Source organism: Sturnira hondurensis, unplaced genomic scaffold (genome assembly GCF_014824575.4).
Source record: "Sturnira hondurensis isolate 20B ecotype Veracruz unplaced genomic scaffold, ASM1482457v3 Scaffold0002840, whole genome shotgun sequence".
Lineage (NCBI taxonomy): Eukaryota > Metazoa > Chordata > Mammalia > Chiroptera > Phyllostomidae > Sturnira > Sturnira hondurensis.
The window spans coordinates 23,673,741-23,694,708 of NW_028075471.1; the positions used below are offsets into that span (position 1 = coordinate 23,673,741).

The 20,968-nt window shown below is 55.0% G+C and overlaps 1 protein-coding gene across 3 annotated transcripts in view; it reads left to right on the forward strand.

Moving 5' to 3' along the window:
• Nucleotides 1-20,968, forward strand: part of EGFR (epidermal growth factor receptor) — a 140,786-nt gene that overhangs the window by 110,082 nt on the left and 9,736 nt on the right. For 2 of the 3 annotated variants that reach the window (XM_037041111.1, XM_037041113.1), the window contains exons 13-22: nucleotides 303-435; nucleotides 1,035-1,125; nucleotides 2,130-2,287; nucleotides 3,020-3,047; nucleotides 5,168-5,326; nucleotides 6,364-6,486; nucleotides 7,146-7,244; nucleotides 12,921-13,106; nucleotides 19,231-19,386; nucleotides 20,232-20,307. In XM_037041111.1, coding sequence (XP_036897006.1) covers nucleotides 303-435; nucleotides 1,035-1,125; nucleotides 2,130-2,287; nucleotides 3,020-3,047; nucleotides 5,168-5,326; nucleotides 6,364-6,486; nucleotides 7,146-7,244; nucleotides 12,921-13,106; nucleotides 19,231-19,386; nucleotides 20,232-20,307 — 1,209 coding nt within the window. Of the gene's footprint in view, nucleotides 1-302; nucleotides 436-1,034; nucleotides 1,126-2,129; nucleotides 2,288-3,019; nucleotides 3,056-5,167; nucleotides 5,327-6,363; nucleotides 6,487-7,145; nucleotides 7,245-12,920; nucleotides 13,107-19,230; nucleotides 19,387-20,231; nucleotides 20,308-20,968 lie in introns of all 3 variants that reach the window. The other variant, XM_037041114.1, reaches the window with a different exon arrangement.

Consider the following 20,968-nt stretch of genomic DNA (forward strand, 5'->3'; position numbering starts at 1 on the left):
ACAGCCTGGTGAGGCTGAGGGAATGACAGGGAATTCTGCGTGTGCGGCACGTGGCCCTCTGCCAACCTAGCACGAGGCGAGCGACCTCGACCACAGCTCCCCGGCTGTTTCAGCATCCACGGTGGCATGGGTCAGCACGGCACTGCCCAGCTCTAGTCCAAGCGCCCTTGCACCCCGGGGGAAAGGCCCCTTGCCGTCAGCCCAGGGACACTCCCAGACAGCTCAGCACATCACCTACAAGTGTTGTCTCAGTGTGTCTCTCTGGTCACTAGTCCGCGCTGACCACTGTGCTGTCTTCTCAGGGGCCCAAGGCCACGTCTGCAGCCCGCTGTGCTCGCCCGAGGGGTGCTGGGGCCCAGGACCCGGGGACTGCATATCTTGCCGAAACGTCAGCAATAACAAGGAGTGTGTGGAGAAATGCAACATTCTGGAGGGGTGAGGCACTATTTCCTAATCCCTTTGTTTGATGAAGAAGATAAGACTTAGGGTCTGATCGTTTTTATGGGTTTATAGTCATTCAATTTGAATCTTTTCCTTTTTTCCCCTTTTCCTTTGTTTTTGTCTATTTGCCACCTGTTAATCACAAAAGGAAATGAACAAACTCTTTTCAATACTGAATCGAATCTAGTAATTTACAGACTCTCTGGACATACCTTATAATTTTCTAAGCTGCACGGAGTTCCCAGGACAGGCAGAACCACCAGCGGCAGTGTGCAGGGCCAAGGCCAGAACTCTTCCATCTGTCCTGCACAGCGTGCCGTTCCTGGGGTGTCCACCTACATTGACACGAATTACATCCCCTGGTTAATCTCTGTTCTGTGTTCAAGCACCACTGAGCAGTACAGCCTGCAGAAGAGTCCCAGGTCCTGACCACTTGACTTTTCCCCACAACTGTTGCCACTTTCCTGAGAGAGGTGGCTTGTGTCAGCTGCCCTGTCAGGCAGACCAATTCAACAGTTGGAAGCTGCCAGCATTCTGCCGCAGGACGCCCAGGTTGGCTCTGAACTCTTCTCTCTCCCCCCATACCCCCGCAGCGAACCCAGGGAGTTCGAGGAGAATTCCCAGTGCATACAGTGCCATCCAGAGTGCCTGCCACAGCCCATGAACGTGACCTGCACGGGACACGTAAGGAGCACGTTTCACGTTACCCGCATGTCACCGGGGAAAGCCTTCAGAGCTCTAGACACGTGAGGCAGGCCCAATGTGGCTGGTAGCTGCTGAGGACAGCCACCTGAGCCCTCTTCCCAGACCAAAGGCAGTCACACTGGGTCCCAGGGACTGTGACTGAGTGGAAAAGTCCTCACACAACCCGCTGGCCTGAGCACCCGCCTCTCCTGCTCCTCCCACCCCCACCCCCATTCTCCAACGTAGTGCTGACCACTCTCCCTCAGAGCATGGGGGCCTCCGGTGGGCTGGGCCAGGCTCCTGCCCATTCCCACTGCCGAGTCTCCCGCCTGTCAGCACTGCCGGGGGCACTTCATCAAATACCGTCACATTCTTCTGTGATGTTAGTGCATCACTTTCGGGAAATTCTTAGAGACAGGCCGAGCAGACCTTTTCAAAACTCAGTGTCATCGCTACAGGTTCAGCGTGTTTTATAGAGTGTAGGTGAGAAGTCAGCACGGCAGAATAAAACACCCCACATCCCACCACGGGTGAGGCAGCCACCACTGACCTTACTCGCCACCGTCCTCCCATGGACCAGCACGGGTGTGGGCTTTTGTCAACTCTCCTCAGCGAGTCTGCTTCTCATGAGTGTCCCCGTAGCCCCCAATGTGCCGTGGAAGAAAGTCAGTGGGCCAGTAGGGCTGCACATGTACATGAAGGCCAGCCAAGACCGTGTTGACGAGGCCAGGGGCCCACGAAGCACTAGCAAAACATCATAAACTATGGAGCATGGTGTTTTTTGTGTTTTTACATATCGTGTGTGTTTCAAGTCAGCAAGGCTCTATGCTAAGTTGTTCCCAGTCACCCCATCCAGCAAGCACAACCACACACAAGGGCACTCTCTCCCCTAAGACCTTTGACATCGTTTGACTTTTCTTCATGGAAAGTGTTTAAGGTCCAAGGTGCTCCCCTTTGGAGAGAAGGAGAGACGCACCTGAATGCGTGTCTCCCCCTCGGCACAGGGACCGGACAAGTGTGTGCAGTGTGCCCACTACATGGATGGCCCTCACTGCGTCAGCACCTGCCCAGCTGGGGTCATAGGCGAGAACAACACGCTGGTCTGGAAGTTCGCAGACGCCCAGCACGTCTGTCACCTGTGCCACCCAAACTGTACCTACGGGTAAGTGATGCTGCCGCCCACGAAAAGAAAATGCTCAAGAGCAAAAGGCTTCCTATCTTGCCAATTTATAGATCGAAACCATCTCCAGAATTTCCAGGCGGTGCATGGAGGGCTTTGTGTTGGAGTCGGTTGGTTTCAAGGGTCCTCGTGGTCACGGCCACAGCGAGAACATGCTGGTGGGCAGTGGGGATGCCTCTCGGCTTCCCGCAGGTTGTCCTGACAGGACTCTGTCCTGCAATGTCCACATGTCCAGACCAGACAAAGTGACGGGGGAATGAGAGTGCAGTCCTGCCAGGTCTCCCCAGGTGCCTGTTTTCCTGGGGACCTGGGTTCACCGGGGAATCTTCATTGTCATTCTGGAATCCGCAGAAGATCACACAGTCTGCAGTGCTGCTCAATAAACAAGTGATTAACCACCACCCCGAGCTGAGGTGCACTGTGGCTTTAATGAGCTGAGAGGAACTTGACCTTGTACTAGACAGTGAGAGCTAATGATGCTGAGAGGCAGGCAAGCACAGGGGTTGCCAGCCGTAGTTACTCGTGTCCGACCTTGGGCGTCCTACTGAACCACTGCACGGCAGCTTCCTCTTGTGTTAAGAGGACAGGTGAGAGCAGGATGGCCTTGTGATTTAGTGAAAAATAGGGCTGCCTTATGATTTCGTAACCAGTGCACATGAAAAAAATGCTCAAAGAGAACGATCAAAATGAGTATTTCTCTTTCCGTCCCTGCAGTTGTGTGGGACCAGGTCTGGAAGGCTGCCCAAATGGGTAAGTGAGGCTTCTTTGTGTCTAACGGGTGAGAGTAGAGCAGCCCAGCACTCAGTGGCCTCGATGACAGCCCCCCACCCTGTCCGGGCCTCCCCTCAGGCCAGCACAGCACCCCAGCGCTGGTCCCGTCCCAGCGCTGGTCCCGTCCCAGCGCCTGCTCCCCGCCCAGTATTTCCTTCTTTGAACCCTCCTTGGATTTTTTTGTCAAACCTGTGTGGTTGGGCCCGTCTCTTCTTCTGGCTTCTCTTCCTCCCTGACCCCATGAGCCTTGTCACAAACCTGTGCTTCAGGGACCTTTCGGTGCTTCAGTGACAAAACTACCACCTGGGGAGATTTCCCCCCTCCCCAACTGCCTTTTGTCACGTGCCCCCCATCAGCAATTCTGTTCAGGTCAGTTTGCCGTCACCGTTTGAAATGTGGCACTGAGACCAGCAGAACCGGGCATCCCTGTGCAGCCTCGCAAAGAGTGGAATTATCAATTATAATGTCCAGAGGGGAATTGGAATTAGACCCCCGTCTGCCGTCCCAATAGCCCCAAACACTAGCCAAGCTTCCGGTCATGTCTACAGAATCCCTCTCTCCATATCAGCTGACTCCCCCCACTCTGCCCCCTGAATTAGCAATGAGAACGGACCCCTTCTGCTATCAGGGGAAACATTCGAGACAAGAAGGCAAGCAGTGTCTCCAAGGTAAACATTTCCTCCTGTGCCTGCCTCTTCACCGAGTGTAAGTAGGATCAGATAACTTTCTCCTCTTCCACAAACCACGATGAGCATCCTAGTAATGATGGCCATCACTTCCCCTCCGGGGACCAGGCGGTGGCTGGTCTTGGTCACCTGGATGCGTTTTCATTCACTTCCTGTTGCCTCGCCCTCACTATATCCAAGAGGAACACATCCTCTAACAATTTATGTATCTTTCAGTGTTCCCTTTAAAATAGTTTTTACTATAATGCCAGCGGCATGGGCTGGCAAGATGGTATGGTGCAGGAGGTGGCTCTTGCTAAGAAGAAAGTGATCATTCATGTCATTTTCATGAAGTAAATGTGACCCACTTACAAGAAATTTGTGAGAACAATGTCCCACTTTTTTACATGCAAGTGATGCTACTAATTCATCTTCAATGCTTGTTAAAATTTCTACCTGAAAAGATGAAGTTTGCCAGAAGCTACAATGGCACAGATATGTACAAATAATAACTGTGTACTCTAAACGCAGAACTGACTCACTGAGATGGCTGTCTCCCCAGTGAGCTTTAGAACCAAAGCTTTGAGATTTTGTTCTCTCCAAAATCAGGCACGGGCTCATCCAAGAGTTTCAGGCTGCAAGGTGACGGCGCTTATCTGTGACTTCGAGGCTTTCAGTGTGAAACCCTATCTCAGTATAACCCCTTCTGAGCCCACTGCTAAAGCCTTTCATGTGTCTGTGGGCCGATCTGGAAAGCCAAGGACCCTTGGAGGAGCTTCAGCATCTGTGCGAGCCCCACTCGCCCAGCCTGGCCAGCGGACGATGCGTGTCTCCGCGGGCAGCATGCTCTGCTTCCTTTGCCCAAGATCCTCCAGAAATTCATGCAGATTCACATGAAAACCATTATTGAAGTCTGAGTTACTTGGGGGGATTGGCAGGGTTTAGATATGTTTATCAATTTTAGAGAGAGGAAGGGAAAGAGAAAGAGAGAAACATCGACTAGTTGTCTCCCGTACGCACCCCAACCAGGGATGGAACCTGCAACCTAGGCATGCGCCCTGACTAGGAATCGAACCGGCGACCTTCTGGTGTGCAGGACAATGCTCTAACCCACTGAGCCACACTGGCCAGGGTCTGAGCTACTTTTTGAATTAATGTGTTTTCTTAACAGATTAAAATATAACCATCGTGTGGAAAGGTCCAGCTAACACCTCCATTTAAAAACTGCAAAGAAGCCAGCCAGTGGGGGTGGGGACAGGAGCTAGAAATGCTGCCCGGAATCCTTAGCTTTGCTTCCCCCCTTTAGAAGCTGCCCAGTACTTCACTTTCCCAGAGAGTTAAGGAATGTCAGTCTATCAAGGCACGCAGGAAATACGGAACATGCAAATGTGATGAAATCTGTCAACAAATCTGACCTTCCCATGTGTCTGCACCTCGTTCCAGGGACAATATCCCATCCATCGCCACGGGGATCGTGGGCGGCCTCCTCCTGATGGTGGTGGTGGCAGTCGGGGTGGGCCTGTTTCTGCGCAGGCGTCACATCGTCCGGAAGCGCACCCTGCGGAGGCTGCTGCAGGAGCGCGAGGTGGGTGTGCCCGACCCGGTGCTCCGCCCCCTGGCCCCCGTGCCCCGCCCCCGCTCCTTCCAGGAGCCCCCACTACCCCAGACGGGAAGACGGACTCTCCTGTGCGGATATTGGACATTTTGTATTCCATGTTTGTCACTGTATCCTTAGACTTCCTGTCTGCATATCCCATTACTCAGTGGGTTGCGTGTTAGGGCTTCTCCCCAGTGAAAGGCACATGTTTCTGGGGTAAGTCGCACAGGGCACACAGCTGCGTGGAGTCCTGGGGAAAGGGCCATCCCCGTGTCATCCATGCACAGGGGAAAGCCTCGTACACAGTCCCATCCTGACTTCCTAGGAGGGCCCTGTGGTTGAGGAGAAGTGACTTTGGAAAATGTCCTTGTCCACACCGGTGGCTGTCCCTTTCTTTTTTTTTTTTAAGATTTTATTTATTCATCTTTTAGAGGGGAAGGGAAGGAGAGAAGGAGAGAAATATCAATGTATGGTTGCCTCTGGTGAGTCCCCTGCTGGGAACTGGCCTGCAACCCAGGCATGTGCCCTGACTGGGAATCGAACCTGGAGCATGGGGTTCGCAGGCCCGCACTCAAGCCACTGAGCTACACCAGCCAGGGACGGTGGCTGTCCCTTTCTGATCTTTGCTTTCAATGGTGTTATTCCTGACGCTGTCACTCCCTAGGACGGTCCTCACCCGGCACCTGTGACCAGCAGTGTCAGAAGCCACTCCCAGGAGAAGAGACCCCCTGCGGCTGTGGCATCATAGCGCTTGGGTGTTAGGGGGCCTGGCAGGCGACCAAAATGACCCCCCACATAAACATGTGCCTCCCCCAAATGTTTCCAATTCAACCAACTGGCCTAGAAAGAGAGACAGAAATTGCATTTGTGGAACTGGGGCGGCTCCGTGCAGGGACATCCGGGGCCTTCACAAAGGGCTTTAGAGAAGGTGGCTGCAGAGGTCTCTCTGTGCTGGAGCCTGACCATCCCCGCGTGTCTGGGCCCACCTGACCCCACCCACGTTCACTCACACTTGTCTCTTCCAGCTCGTGGAGCCCCTTACGCCCAGCGGAGAAGCGCCCAACCAAGCTCTCCTGCGGATCTTAAAGGAGACAGAATTCAAAAAAATCAAGGTGCTGGGCTCTGGCGCATTCGGCACCGTGTACAAGGTGAGGCCGCCGGAGACACAGCACCAACACTGCCCAGGCCTCGGGTGGGCAGCCCCACCCTTACTGGCTCCCCACTCTGGGCGAGCAGCCCAGAGTCCTCAGCTGCCCTTTGCTTATGTCACCGGCTGCTCATGTCACTGAGGGTTTGGGAAATTCCGGCATTTCTCCCAGGTTGTTGAGAGGAACTCTTTTGTAGGCACGGTGACGATAAGTGATCCTGGGATACTTGGACACAGACATTTCTATAGAGGGTGGCAGTGACCTGTTAGAGGGGTAGATGGCACAGAGGGGTCTTGAGGACAGCCAGCATCCGAATAAAGCCCAGGTCAGAACAGCCCCTCCTTAATTCATTCTGTTCTCCAGACCCTCTTTGCACGAAGCCCAATTTCCGTTAGACCTGATGTCTGAGAGTTCTGGAAGAAGTGACACATGCTGATTATATCGTTGTCACGAGCTTCGGGCGTTTATCTAACTGCTCTGATCCTGGGATGTGATAGCTAAAGGGCCATTGCACTGTGGTGACTTTCGGCAGTGGTGGCCTCGGCGTGCGGGGCTGAGCTCCTGGTCCCCGGCCCCTGGTGGACAATGTCACTAGTGAAGTCCCACGGGGCGTGGCCTAACGACTGCCAATGCACGTCTTCCCTCTCTCTCCCTCCTAGGGCCTCTGGATCCCCGAAGGTGAGAAGGTCAAAATCCCAGTGGCCATCAAAGAATTGAGAGAAGCCACGTCTCCGAAAGCCAACAAGGAGATTCTCGATGTGAGTCAGCCACAGGCCTGGGTGTCAGGAGCCACTTTCTGGTGGCCAGCAGCATGTTGCTGTGTCAGACTTTCTTTGTCACCACTTTCTAAACTAAAGGGCCACCCTTCCTGTTTTTTTATTCTGGCTGTAGTTGGCATAAGTCGCTCTCAGGCCTTCTCTTATGAGAAGACTCGCTTTTTCCATTCTGTTATCTCCCCAACAAGGATGGACACTCACAGTCGCTAGGCAACGACCAGGGGCCAGTCTGTGTACTGGCTGCTTCATACACACGGTCGCGCCTGGTGCGCTCTGGCCCAGGTTGAGGCTCGACACTTTGTCAATGAAGAAATGGCGGCGTAAAGAACTTGTTCGGCGTCACAGGGGTGGGGTGGGATTCCAGCCTGCTGTCACTTGTGGCTCTGAAATGTGTGGTCGCTCGGCTCCATGAAGGTAGCTAATCTTTGAAATGACTTTTTAAAGGTGCCTCAAACTAACAATATGGTGCTCTGGGAACTCTATAAACGGTCACCCACCTTCTGGGTTTTCTCCCCAAATAATTTCACTGTTCTCCTTCAGCATCTTCAGATTGTCACTTGACGGGGGGGGGGGGGGGAGGTCTCGGGAACAACCCGCAGGTTGTTATGTTTTTACTTTTGTGGACGTAAAAAGTGTCCAAAGCTGCAGAGAATTATTCTGAGTTTATTTAAACTAAACTGACGATGGTTGCCAGGAAGCAAATTTCTCAAGGGACTGAGAAAAAGCTCCAGAGAAGGGCAGTTTGGTGACTTATCCTATACGTTAGAATCAAAAGAGGAGACCTAAGGGGCAGTTACGTGAAGTCCATTGGTGGTGGCTTATTAAGGGGGCAGGGAAAACACAGCCAGGAAATCTCAGGGATTGGATACGCAGTACAACGAAGAGATACATTACACTTCTTTTACATACTCCTTTTATCCTCTGTTTGCAGGATAGTTCATTACCATCTGCAGCACGTAGAGGTGGTGGTTGGGCAACAGGATAGCAGTGAGGGGCCCCTGTCCTGTTCTGGTGGGAGATTGTGCCCTGAAGGATCCAGAAGAGGGGATTTCGAGACAAGGGACAGCCCCCCTAAGGTGAAGGCTGACCTCTGCCAGGGAAGCTGTGGGACTGCCCACCGTGACTCCCTGGAAGTTAGGGGCTTGTGCATTCCGTCCATCCTCCGTGGTTACTTTCGGTCCCACCGCGCAGGCCTCCACCACGATCGTCAGGTTCAGCCTGTGGCCCCCTTTTCGTCCACACTGCCAATTCTCTTAAACTTTCTCCACCTTCTCTGGCCCCTGCCTAGCCAGTGAGGTGCTGCGGACTCTCAGCAGCAGCTGCAAGCAGCCATCCTGGAGGTGGGCAGCGGCCACGAAGCAGAGACTCAGGTTGCCCCAGTGGACTACCCCCCAGGGCTTTGTGGGTCACAGGCCTCTGCCTCCTGGGCGTTGATGGACCCTCTTGCTCTTATCCCAAGGCAGAGCCTGTGAACATGAAGGTGAAGGGGCTCAGCAGGGGGTTCAGGAAACAAGAGTCCCAGGAAAAGGACTCAATCACCTAGGACAGTCCATCCATCTTACAGCCAAGGAGGACGAAGGTCAGATGTGGTGTCCCCACTCAGGTCTCTAACCCACAGAACACAGGCAGCCAAGCCAACAGGGACCTTGCTCCGTGTGTTTGGAGACAGTGGATTCCCCAGGGCCGTCCTGTTACCAAGGGGCAGATCAGCCCGGGTCTGCCTCTTAGTGGGACCTGATGCATTCCCACATCGCAGCCGAAAGCCTCCTGCCCTGAGGGTGTCCTTATCAAACAAAACTGGCTTTCGTTGTCACGGTTCACTAATTAATGCGAAGTCCTATTAATGCAATGTCAGCCCTTGTTAGTGTGGCCTCGAGAAACAGAGCGGAGGACAGGTCTGTGCAGGCCTGTCCCTGACAGCTCCGAACTCCTGTCGAGTTTGCTCACCTCAGTCACGGTGCACCCACTCAAGGTATTCTAAGAAGTCGCACAAAATGCCATTAAAACTCGAGATTCAACAATATCTACAATGCATAGTAAGGGTGATTTTGAAGATGAGAGCTGTGCTTTGGGAAGGAAGCAGTTTTCACTGAAAAGAGGCCCCCCAGGACCCCTGAAACTGGAGGAAATCTGCTTTTCTGGGGGCAGAGAGATAGAAGATAAAGGCCCCCCCACCCCCACCCTGGGGCTGGGCACCTTCCGGCAAACTTCTGAACAGTTCCGCTTGCCTGACCTCTGTCTTGTCCACGCTCTATCGGGCCCTGAGACCCAGCAGCCTGTGGCCTCTGCTGACCTTGCTCTCCGTGGCTCTGCTAACTGGTCAAGTTTCAAAAACATGGGGTGCCTACTCTTTACCCTTCGGTCTGACACATCTCTGCAAAAGGGGTTTCACCTCCAGTGGAGTCCTTCCTCCCAACTCTTAACAAGAAATAGTTCTCAGATGGGGAAGACAAATGAGAAGAAAGAAACCAAAAATCATTTTAGCAACTGGGACAAAGTAACAGACTTTCAGGGGCCCCAGGCCCCAGAGAGCCCTGAGCCATGTGAGCGTGGCACCTGCCCTCGGAGTGCGGGCTTTGCCCGCTCCTGTCCAGGCTTCGGCCAGTGCAGAGATCGCTGCGGAATACCAGGCATGCTTGGTGTGGGTCACTGAACCTCCGGGATTCCAAAATAAACAGCCCAGAACAAAGCTCACTTTAACTTCTGCGCACGGTGAACAGGACACGTGACCCGGTCTCGGCCCCATTGTGCCCGGAGGGTGGGGGGGAGAGGGGGGTGCAGCGGAAGTGGTGGCCCGGTTCTGTTGCTCCGTCAGCTTCTGCCGCGATCGGGGACCTGGCGGGGTGCCAGGCTCTGTGTGGCCCAACACCCACAGCCGCGCTCCGTTCCCTGATTCCCAGGTCCTGGTCCAGTCCTCACTGGCCCCACAACAGATGGGCTGCTCAGACTGCTCTGGCGGCAAAATTCTACCACCCACCCCCCACCCCCCCGCCACAATGAATACAATATGTTCCCGAAGCTCGACCAGCTCTTGAGAAAGCAGGGGCCGCCAGAGGATTGCTTCGGTGTTATGGTTGTCCCAGTTCCCAGACTCGGGGGAGGGTGTGATTTGTGCTTCTCTGGCAATCCCGTGGCCTATTAATTTTTCCACGGGCTTTCCAGTGTAAACTTAGGGCAGGCCGTGGAAAGAGAAGGCGAAACAGACTTCTATACGTGCTGTGTGTGCCATAGCACCCAGAGCTTTCTGGTAGAGCTTCAACCACAGCACTTGGCCGGAGACCGACCCATGTGCCCAGCTGTCAGTCACACTAGGAATCGGGGTCTGAGGCCAGCCATTCATTTCACTGGGCCTCGGTTCCCTCATTAGGCAAAAACAGCCTCCGAGGAAAGGTATTCTCAGACCCTCACCAGTCCTCACTTTTCAAAAATAGCTCTTCTGGAAGGTGAAGGAGTATTCGAATGTCCCTAAGTATGAAGAAACATCTACCCTTTAGTGTGATGATGTTAGGTTCCCAAGATAAAAGGAAAGACATGCAGACTCTGCCCTGGCTGGGTGGCCTGGTTTATTGGAGTGTTGTCCTGCACACCAAAAAGTTGCGGGTTGGATTCCCAGTCAAGGCACAGACCTAGTTTGTGGGTTCGATCCCTGGTCTGGGCCTCTGTGGAGGCAGCCGGTCCATGTTCCTCTCTCACAGTGATGCCTCTCTGTCTCTCTCTCTCTCTCTCTTTATCTAAAATCAATAAACATTCCTTGGGTGAGGATTAAATTTTTAATAAATTAAATAAAAAGAAGTACAGGCTGTACTTGCAGGGAGAGAGCCTAACCACTCAGGAAAGCATCCAAACGAAAGGCCCACCACCTGGTTAACACCTGCAGCCTTTCTGGTGTTGTTCATGGACAGCGCACGGTCTCTGCTCTGCTTTGGGCTTCTGGCTTCGCCATGCTTCAGAACCGCTCCGCCCTGCCATTTCCAAGGCAGCCCCGTGCCTGCAGGCCGGGCAGGCCCTGCTGGAGGGGAAAGAGAAAGCAAGAGCCAGGCGCTCCCGCCACAGTGCTGACCGCACTCGCTGAGTCAGCACATGCAGGGGAAATCGAGGCAATAAATAACCGGCGTCTGGCCTGCGGTCTGGGTGGGGCCCTGGGCGTGGCCCTGAAGTGGATGTGCAGGCCCTAGAGAGCGTGCTGGGGGTGGGGGGGGAGGTGTTCAGGATCACACAGATGTGTCAGTGTATCTCATGGGCAGTGCTCGGAAGCCTTGGCTTCCTTGGGTTCCCTCAGATCGCTGGGCCTCACCTCCCTACAGCTCAAGGAGGCCTGAGAGTTTGTATCTGTAACTTACTTAGAGCTTCCAGGATGTGCCCAGCCTGCTCCTGCAAGGAAAAGTGGGAGATGCTGGGGGAGTTTAACTCAGATTGGGGGTCAGGGAGGCCCCCTGAAAGGAGCAAGCAGGGGATGGGAGGCAGAGGGAGGGGGTGGGGGTGGCTGAGGGAAGGTTGATGGAACTGGGCCGGAGGACCTGAGGGGCTCAAGCGCAAGGCCCCCCGGCTAAGCCCAGGGATGGCGAGACCAGGGAAAGGGGGATCAAGGCCTTCACTTGTGCAAGGAGCCCGGCAGCCTGCTCCCTGCAGGAGCAGCTGAGAGGCACAGAGGAGCCCGTGGGCTGTCTCCTGCAGACCATGTGGTCCCTTTCACAGCTCCCAGAGAAAGCCACTGCCCTTTGCATTTTAAAGGGAAAGAGGCAGAATGGATGGATGGAAGTCCAGGAGGACCCCCGTGCTCTCTTGGACCCTCCCTGTGTGCAGAGTCATAAATAAAGCAGCTCCCTCTGCCCAGGAGTAGCGGAGGGTCCAAGCGGAGTCTCTGTTTGCTGACCTGTGTCCTGGGCTCCTGCTTGTGGGCCAGCAGACTTCATGACTGTGGGCAGGGGTGCCTTTTGCAGAGCAGCAGGGTCCTGCCCTAACGCTCAGGCAGGGGCCTCGCAGACCGCCCCCAACTACCTTCACAGTGAGTCCCGGGCAGCCAGCTGAGTCTGCTTCCCCAGTAGACTCAATGCCCTCTGTCCCTTCCAAAGCCGGGGATGGGGACCCGAAAAGGGCTTTTCCAGCTCCGCTCGACAGAGGCGGCCCGAAGACCACAGCAGTTTCCACAGAGTGCTCTGCTGAGATCCAAAGCCTCCCTCGCCACCTGCTGGCTCAGGTGGCTTCAGCTGGAGCTCCTAACGTCACCCCTGTGTGGTGCCTATGCCTAATGAGGGGTCCCTTACAGCATTTTGACTGGCAGCCTCTTAGCCTTGAGGCGGAGGGATTCATCTGATGCCTTCAGCACTGCCCACACTCTGAGACCTAGGGTCTCTTTCTCAACCAGTGTTTTGCTGGTGGCAAACGCTGCCAGGGGCTCTCTGGAAAGAGGAATCTGCATGCACCCTAAGGCAGGTAGCGGTCCACAAAGTGCCTGGTGGTTTCACAGCCTGCTACATAACAGGCCCTACAGAAACGTCCGTCTTCTTCTCGTGGGTCAGCTTCCCCACCCCTCCATGGACGCCTTTTCAAACTTAAAATCATGCTCGTCCTTTCTGACCTGGAGCGGAGTCTGCCGACCTCTCCCTCTAGCCCCTCAGGGAGCCTTGCTGATGCCGCCCTGTCCTCTGGTCCTCACAGGAAGCCTACGTCATGGCCAGCGTGGACCACCCCCACGTGTGCCGCCTGCTGGGCATCTGCCTGACCTCCACCGTGCAGCTCATCACCCAGCTCATGCCCTTCGGCTGCCTGCTGGACTACGTCCGTGAGCACAAGGACAACGTCGGCTCCCAGTACCTGCTCAACTGGTGTGTGCAGATCGCCAAGGTACGTCCAGGGGTGGGGCACCTGTCTGGGAGGGCGCACGACACAGACAGCCGGACCCCACAGCCTCGGGGGGTCTGCAGCCTCCCTTAGCTCTGGGGACATGCGATCATTAGCGAGAGCCACACTTTCTTTTGGATGAAATTGAATTGTCTTCTGCATCCAGTCAGGGCCTGTCCCACTGTGCATTGAAAATCTCATTATCCAGCTACATTTGAACAGTTTTCTCTTCATTGGGTGCTCAGGATGGTTGGGTATTAGGGCTCTTATTTGTCTGGGGTTCTTCAGTAAGTTGTAGGAGTGGAGACATCTGTCCCACGTAGGACTTGATGACAAGGTGAGCACACGAAACTGAGCCTAGAAGGAGGACTGGGATCCTGGTGGCTTCATGGGCAGGGCAGGTGCTGGGTGCAAGGCCCAGTGTGGAGGACAGAGGGGGACTGACAGATGCTTCTGCCATGTCACCTCTGGTGGGGTTGTCCCCGTGTGTGTCCGGACCGCCCTCTCCTTTCTTCTGAAAGACAGCAGCCATCCCTGAATCCAGGATGAGTTCATCTCAAGATCTTTAATTCAATTTGTGAAACCTTATGTTCAAATAAGACCACCCTCTGAAGTTATAGGTAGACATGGAATTTTGGGGACACTATTCAGCCCACAACCGGGGCTGCGCAGGGAACCAGGGGCCTAGTCCCTAGTGGGCTTGAGTGAACCGAGAACTACTCCTCAGAGTCTGGTTGTATCCTGACTCCCCACCCCCAAAATTCCTCCCTATCTCCAGTCCCTGACCCTCCACGGCAGGAAAGCAAAGGCCACGGCCACCCTCCCAGGCCACCTCGAGGACCTTGATTTATTATCCTTGTAGCACAGAACACTTCCCGGGAAGATGTGTGTTTTCTTGTTTGCAGCAGCTTGTGCCCACCCACCTGCCCTGGGAGGGGGCCTCTGTGTGAGCGGATCCCTGGTGGCACCCCACACCCCAGATGCTAAGGCCACGCCCACTAGCTGGTTAGCACTTTTCTCTAAGTATCTCATGTGGATCCACAGCTTCCCAAAAGTGACCTGTCACGTGATGGGTCACAGAGCCTGAGGCAGACCGGGCTCTGGACTCGGGGAGGTGGGCTGGCTGCCTGCAGATTTAAGTCTCGATTCCGGCATGTATTCACCGGGGGATCTCGGGCAGCTGGCTCATGTTTTTTCACCAAGTCTCCTGACGGTACTGGGGTTCTGCCACCCTTCTACTGAGGTGCGGGGATGACACCTGCCAGCCTCTGTGCAGCACTTGCCACACATCTGGTGCTCACCGATGGCCCCTTCCTCTGTGTCTCTCCCCAGGTGGTGGCCAGAGTGGGTGGCTGGATGTGATGACAAAAATCTGACCAGAAACATGGTTTCTGGCTAGTTCTGTACCTTCTCAGAGCAGCATCCCCTAAAAATGGCAGCACCCACAACAGGGACAGAGTCAGCCCCACCCCCCACATCAGGGTCCAGTCTAGTGGGAGTCACCGCAGGTCCAGAGCTGCGTGTCCTGGGCCCAAACGTTTTCCAGGCTGGTTCTCTCTCTATAGGATGTCACTCACAATGTCTGCCTCTTATGTAAGCCCCCTGTTCCGCCACTTGTGCCCTGTGGACCATCGCTTTGTGCTGAAGTCCTCTCGCAGGGGGCTGTTCATTCTGGTCCAGTGACCCGAGTACTTTTCTGAGAGACGCCGCATTCCAGTAGCTGCAGTGAAGAGTGTCTGTGCCCTGCGGGCCTGGGAAGGCCATCGTTTCCTCAGCTGCGAAGAGAGAAAGTGGCTCTTGGGTTCGGGACTATTTATCTAAGTATTAAACAATGTTCTTTGTAAAAGGTTTCAGGGAAACTACCCAGAAACACTTAGTGGCTGGCCAGGCACTACACTCCTGGCCTGTTCGAGGTGGGATTTATTGACTTGTGAATGTCCTCTGTCGTTTCACCAGGGCAGGGGCCGTCTTGGGAAGTTGTCTAAATATCGCGGGGAAGCTGGTTGATTGTCCTGGCTACACTGCCAAGAGGACAAATAAAAATCATCTCAGCCGGGCAAAAGGGGGAGAAGAATAGAACTGGCGGAGGGAAGAAGAGGGGCAGGATTCGTGGTGCAGAAGGAAGCCATGCCCCTTGTTGCTTTTGGTAGAAATGGCTTCTGTCCGCCACCTGACAACCTCGCTCTCAGGAGTTTGCAGAGGCGTCACCTACCGGGCTGCCCATCAGAAAGGTCGTAGGTTGCTAAACTCCTGGCTCACAAGGTCATGGGTGTCTGTCACTTACATGGAGTGACTTAGGGACTTCAGGGAGCGTATCCAACTCTTTCTGGCTTTGTGAGCCAGCTAGTAAATCCCAAAATATCTTTGGTGGCACGGCCACATCGTACAACATTCTAATCCAAACAGAGCCTCCCGTCACTGAAGGTTGGAAAACAGTTCTACGGCGTCACACGTGTCCCTGCAGACATGGCAGTCACCTTATTGCAAAGCTCTGCAATAAATAAAGCTGCCTGGGCTGTGGCTCAGCTAGCATTCCCCGCCCCTTTTGGACCCGACCAGGTGAAGAGCTCACAGAGCTGGGCTTCCCAGACAGAGATGGAAGGTTAAGACCCTTGGAAGCAGGCCCTGGTGAGGTGTGAAGAGAGACGTCCATGCAGGGGACGGTCTCCAAAGGCAACTTTTGTCTGGCTGTCCTTTTCCGACCACAGCCTTGTCAGCACCAAACTCTGCTCAGTTCAATCTGCAGGATAAAACTGAATGAGGATCAACTTCCCAAAATATAGAGTTCAAAGAATTCCTTCTCCAAGTCCACTTTACTGTGGGGAGACTGAGGCACGGGGCCTCTAAGGATCTGGCCATGGCCCCAGGCTGGCCAGCAGCACACCCAGGATTGGACACCAGGCAGCCCTCCTTCATATCCTTCACCTTCACTTGACCTCTCGGCTCCAGGTAGAGCCCACAGGCCAGTGCCCAGGTGGCCTCCTGTCCCCACACAGTAGGGTGTCAGTGCCACATGATCTCAGTCCGAAGGAGGACACACGGACACCGTCCTGCCTCCTCTGAGGACAGGGCTCAGCCGTGGGGTACGCTGTCCACATCCCGCTTTCTGCCACTTGCCCACCCAAGGTGTTGGTGTGCACCCATGCTTTTCCCCGTGGGGGTCTGTCTCACTCTGGACTCCTCTCAGGTGTCACAGGAGGCAGCAGCCCCCCCAGGGAACGGACTCTGCCCGTGTCCGGCGCAGCCACCTGCCAGAAGGATCTTCCCTGTCCTGGGAAGCGTGTCCCGGGGCTGCTCTTGTGTGTTCAGGTTCTAGGTTGTTGGGTCCTAGTCCCTTTAACCTTGGTGCCCCAACATTCATCCTCGCCGTCCTGCAGTCATTGACAAAGATGAATGCGCCAAGTTAAACTGGAGTCAGGATCTGCAATCAGGAAATGAGTTTCCCACGGGGCCTCCCGCGGCGTCTGTACCGAGCCCCTGGGAGTTCACGAGCACCGTCACGCTGGGCTCTTATCGTTGGAGACTGGTTAAAGTGTAAGCCTGCTGGCCCCGAGGTGGCCTTTCAAAGTGCCTCTGGAGTGTGGGACAGAGACCGAAGAACACAGTCTTATCTATGTTCAAAGAGTCTAATCTCCACATCCCAGAATTATCTCTGGGATTCAAAGCTCTCTGGCTGGTTCGCAGTGGCTCCAGAATCTGGAAACTGCCCTTCCCTCCCCTTTCCCAAGCCTGCTTCTGAGAAAACATCACAATTCAGTCGACTTGCTCTGGTCCTTTAAGGGCCTGCGGGCGAGGGGCGGGGTGGGGTGGAACTCGGCTCCATTTATTAGGTTTGCACATGAACTTGCTTGGCGGCACGGGGCCAACAGGCTGGGCAGTTAGTCCTTGTTTCGGTTTGGTTGGGGGTTTTTTTTCCGCATCCCAAGTCGCCTTTGGGCCAGCAAGCCTGTTTCCCTTGAAGGCCCCAGCAGGGAATTCAGGACACGGTCCCCAAGATGGTCTTGGGGACTCACAGGACTCGGTCTGTGAAACATCTCAGTCCCTAGACTTTCTGGGTCAGCTCTCAGGGCGGCCATGTGGCTGCCAGGACTTCCAGAACCTTCTATAACAGGCTTGAAATGTCTGGCACATTCGGAGTGTTCCAAACCATCAGCTGCTATGGTCATTTATTTGTTCATTCATTCTTCGGCAAACTTTGTTAAAAACGTGTCCGGTGTTGTACCAGATTCTCTGCTGGGCCTCCAGAGAGATGGCGGGATGGACGTGAGTGAGGATAACAGAGTGCAGCCGGAAATACCCTCTGAAGTCCTCCTTGTGGGTTCAATGCACTCACAAAAACACCGTGAACTTTAAGTAAAGGGAGAGAGTGACAGGTTTCTGCATGCAGGGACTTGGTGGGTTGTTGCTACACGCATGCGCAGTGCAGCTCCCACGGGGCGGTCTGCAGGAAACGTGTGCTGAGGCAGTGCGTGAGCAACAGGGTGGAAGGCAAGTGAGTAAACAAGGGGGACAGAGAAAGGAGGGAGGGAGGAAGAGGAGGAGGAGGAAGAAGATAGAGGAGAGAATATGAAGGGAATAGAGACTTTGTGCCCAACCAGGCATAACTAACCCTTTTTGAATGGGTGAGTCCATACATTTAAAAATGGGGAAATTCCCCTTTTGTAAGAGACGGGAGGACCCAGCACACATCACCATCGGGCCCCAGGGCTCAAAAGGGAAACTGAGCCCCTGGAAGGAGCCCGGGGAAGGGGGGCTCCCTAGGGAGAGGACAGGGAGCAGCACGTCAGCCCTCCGTTCAGATGCTTTTTCTCAGCTTCCACCCTGCGCTCTCCCTCCCCATACGCCATCCCTAAATAATTACTCCCCAGTGTGGATGTGCTGGTCCAGAGAAGACCTGTGCTGGCTGCCTCCTGAGTGGACATGGGCCCGTTTATCATCTTCCCTGGCCTGAGAACTCTTAGGAAGGGGAGCATTTAAGTCCAACCGCATCTTAAACACTTATTCAGGACCTTTCTGGATAATACCAGAGAGAAGGGAGATAGGGGAATCCATCGCTTTTTTCTGAAGAAAAAACCTGACAGGCCTCACGAGCCCTGAGTGACTGATTCCAGTGTGCTGGGATGGCTCGTTTTGCTCCAGAAAGAACATTTTTAAAATATCGCTCTGCTGTGACAAGCTAACTAATCATTTCTACCTCATATCTGTGTGAAAGAAAGCAAAGAATTTGCCAGAAAACTGGGGTGAGGGGGATTTTGTTCCTCCTGTTGCACCAAAACAAAGCATACAAGCCCCTGCCACAGCCGCAGACAAGTGAGCGCGTAACAAGGAGCTGGTTAAACCCATATGCAGCCTTCTCGTGCGCTTTGGGCAGCATTTCTGCGGCGCCTACTCTGTGCTGGAGAGTTTGTGTGTATCAGCCCTAAAGGAGGGGGAAACGTCCCCTGTCCTGGGGTGCCTGGGTGGGTGAGAGGGAGAGGTCTGCAGGGCTGGACCCCTCCCCCACGGCTTGTCCCTCCTGCCACCTGGCCCTGCACAGAGGGGAGGGCTGCCAGCCATGTCGACAGCCTGGAGCTCAGTAGGACGAAGGGAGGCGGGCTTCAAGCAAGTAGGAGAGGAGGCCAGGAGGGCCCCACCTGCCAGCTCAGTAGGACGATTTCGGGGTGGCAGCCCAGGAATTCACCGTGTGCTGGGCGCAGCACTAGGGGCTTCTCGGCTGTGTTTCTCGCTTTCTCTTACAGCAGGGATTCTGACTGCCAGATAGGACGAAGCGCATGGCGCCTTGTAGAAGCCAATTCAGTAGCCATGTGGCTTCCATTTAAAATGAGAGACAGAGAGAATAAAACTGGACAGATCTTCTGCATTGGCAGTGAGACTGGGAGGGGCAGCTGAGCTGGGAGCCAGCCTGCAGGACACCACTGAGAAGCCTCTGTCCACCCGCCACACAGCCCGGCTTCACTCAGCGCAGGGCCAGGCAGCCAGCCAGGTGGCAGCCCAGTGGGCAGCTCCCACCCCGTGACTGTCCTCCCCTGCTCGGTCCCTCTGGGGTTGAAAATTGGATGTCACCAGGCTGGGGAAGGGTCAGTGAGTTGGCAGTTTGTGATGCTCACCGCGTGGCCCTGTGTTTCAGGGCATGAGCTACCTGGAGGACCGGCGCCTGGTGCACCGGGACCTGGCGGCCAGGAACGTCCTGGTGAAGACGCCGCAGCACGTCAGGATCACGGACTTCGGGCTGGCCAAGCTGCTGGGCGCAGAGGAGAAAGAGTACCACGCAGAGGGGGGCAAAGTAAGGGCCCGGCTTGGACCCAGCAGCGTGTTCCCACCCGCTGACTGACTGGCTGACACGGGGGACATCCTCAGGACGTTCTGGGTGACACAACAGCCACTGCCACCGACACCTGGGTCTAGGCAGGGTCTGCTGTCTGTGCAAGCCAGGCAGGCGGCTTGGGATGAGGATTTGCCGGGCGAGAGAGTAAGGATATTTCCAATGCATCCAGGGAATCAGAAGCTGTAGCCGTGAGCTCAGCTCCATGTCTGGGTAGCAGAGGTGAGGTTTCAGCCGCCCCCTGCGGGAGAACGCCCCCTTCAGGGAGACCTCTGGGGAAAGCGCAGCCTTTGAAGACCTCTGAAATGAGGAGAGCTCCGAGGTGTTCCCAGACACCCCAAGGGTACCGGCGTGGTGAAGCGTGCTCCCTCCTCTTGCACAGGTTTTGGGGCTCTCCAGGGATCTCTCCCGGAGCAGGGAGGCACACAGTTCTCCCATTAGGCTTTCCAGAATGTTCTGGATCAGCCATACCCCTCTTCGGTTTCACTCTGGCCTGCAGGGCCCCAGCAAGCACCCCCACACACGGGGCGGATTGGACCATGGGCAGGACCAGGTCCCCAGCTGCCAACACGCACCTTCAGCTCTGCAGGACACACCCCGACCAGGGGCCCTCGGCTGCCAGCTCGGGGCCCTAGCACAAGAGCCCAACCGCTTCTCCTGCTGGGAGAGCACTTGACCAGGGGATGGGGGCAGGGTGACCGGGCTTCCCCACGTTGTCACTCATCCTTTGTCCCAGCGTGACTTAATGCTTTTCAGCAGAGGGAAGCTAATAGCTGTCTTTTTACGTTGTCTCTCACAACCCCAAGGTGCCCATCAAGTGGATGGCTTTGGAGTCTATTTTACACCGAATCTATACCCACCAAAGTGATGTCTGGAGCTATGGTGAGTCCAGGTCCTGAAGCCGGTGACCTTGTCCTGGGGCCGTGCTGGCTCGTATTGTTTGCTGAGCTGCGTTTTACGCTCTGCCTTCCCAGCGTTTTCTTCGGAGACAATGACGAACAGCAGCAGAACAGCTGCTGTGTGTCTACTGCGCTAAGAAAACATGACACAGGAAATTGAGTCTAACTGCCACACTAAACACCACCGGATGTCAGGGAGCTTGTCGGGGGTGGGGGGAGGACAGTGGGGGGAGAGAGACAACTCGGATTTGGGAAATGCCTGCATCTGTGGAATCCAACCGGACTCCGCCTCTTGCCGTGAATCTGAAGGGAACAGGAGGGAGGCAGCAAAGAAGGCCTCATGGGGGAAGGAGACACGGGGTTGGGTGCTGACGGACTTAAGGGCCAGCACGTCATGGAGGGAAGGGTTCTGAGCTCTGTGTCTCAGAGAGAACCACTTGACCGAAGGGCCCCCAGGGAGATGTTTTGGAAGACTGCAGAAATAGGAGGTCTTTGTGGCTTCCAGACTTCATTCACTCCCCCTTCAAATCCCACCCCCTGCGAACCCACCGTCCCGGCACAGCCTGAGCTCTGTCCTCAGCACTTTCCCCTTCTCCAGTGCCCCTCCGCCCTCTTGCCCTCCTGCCCTTGTACGAGGGTTTCCT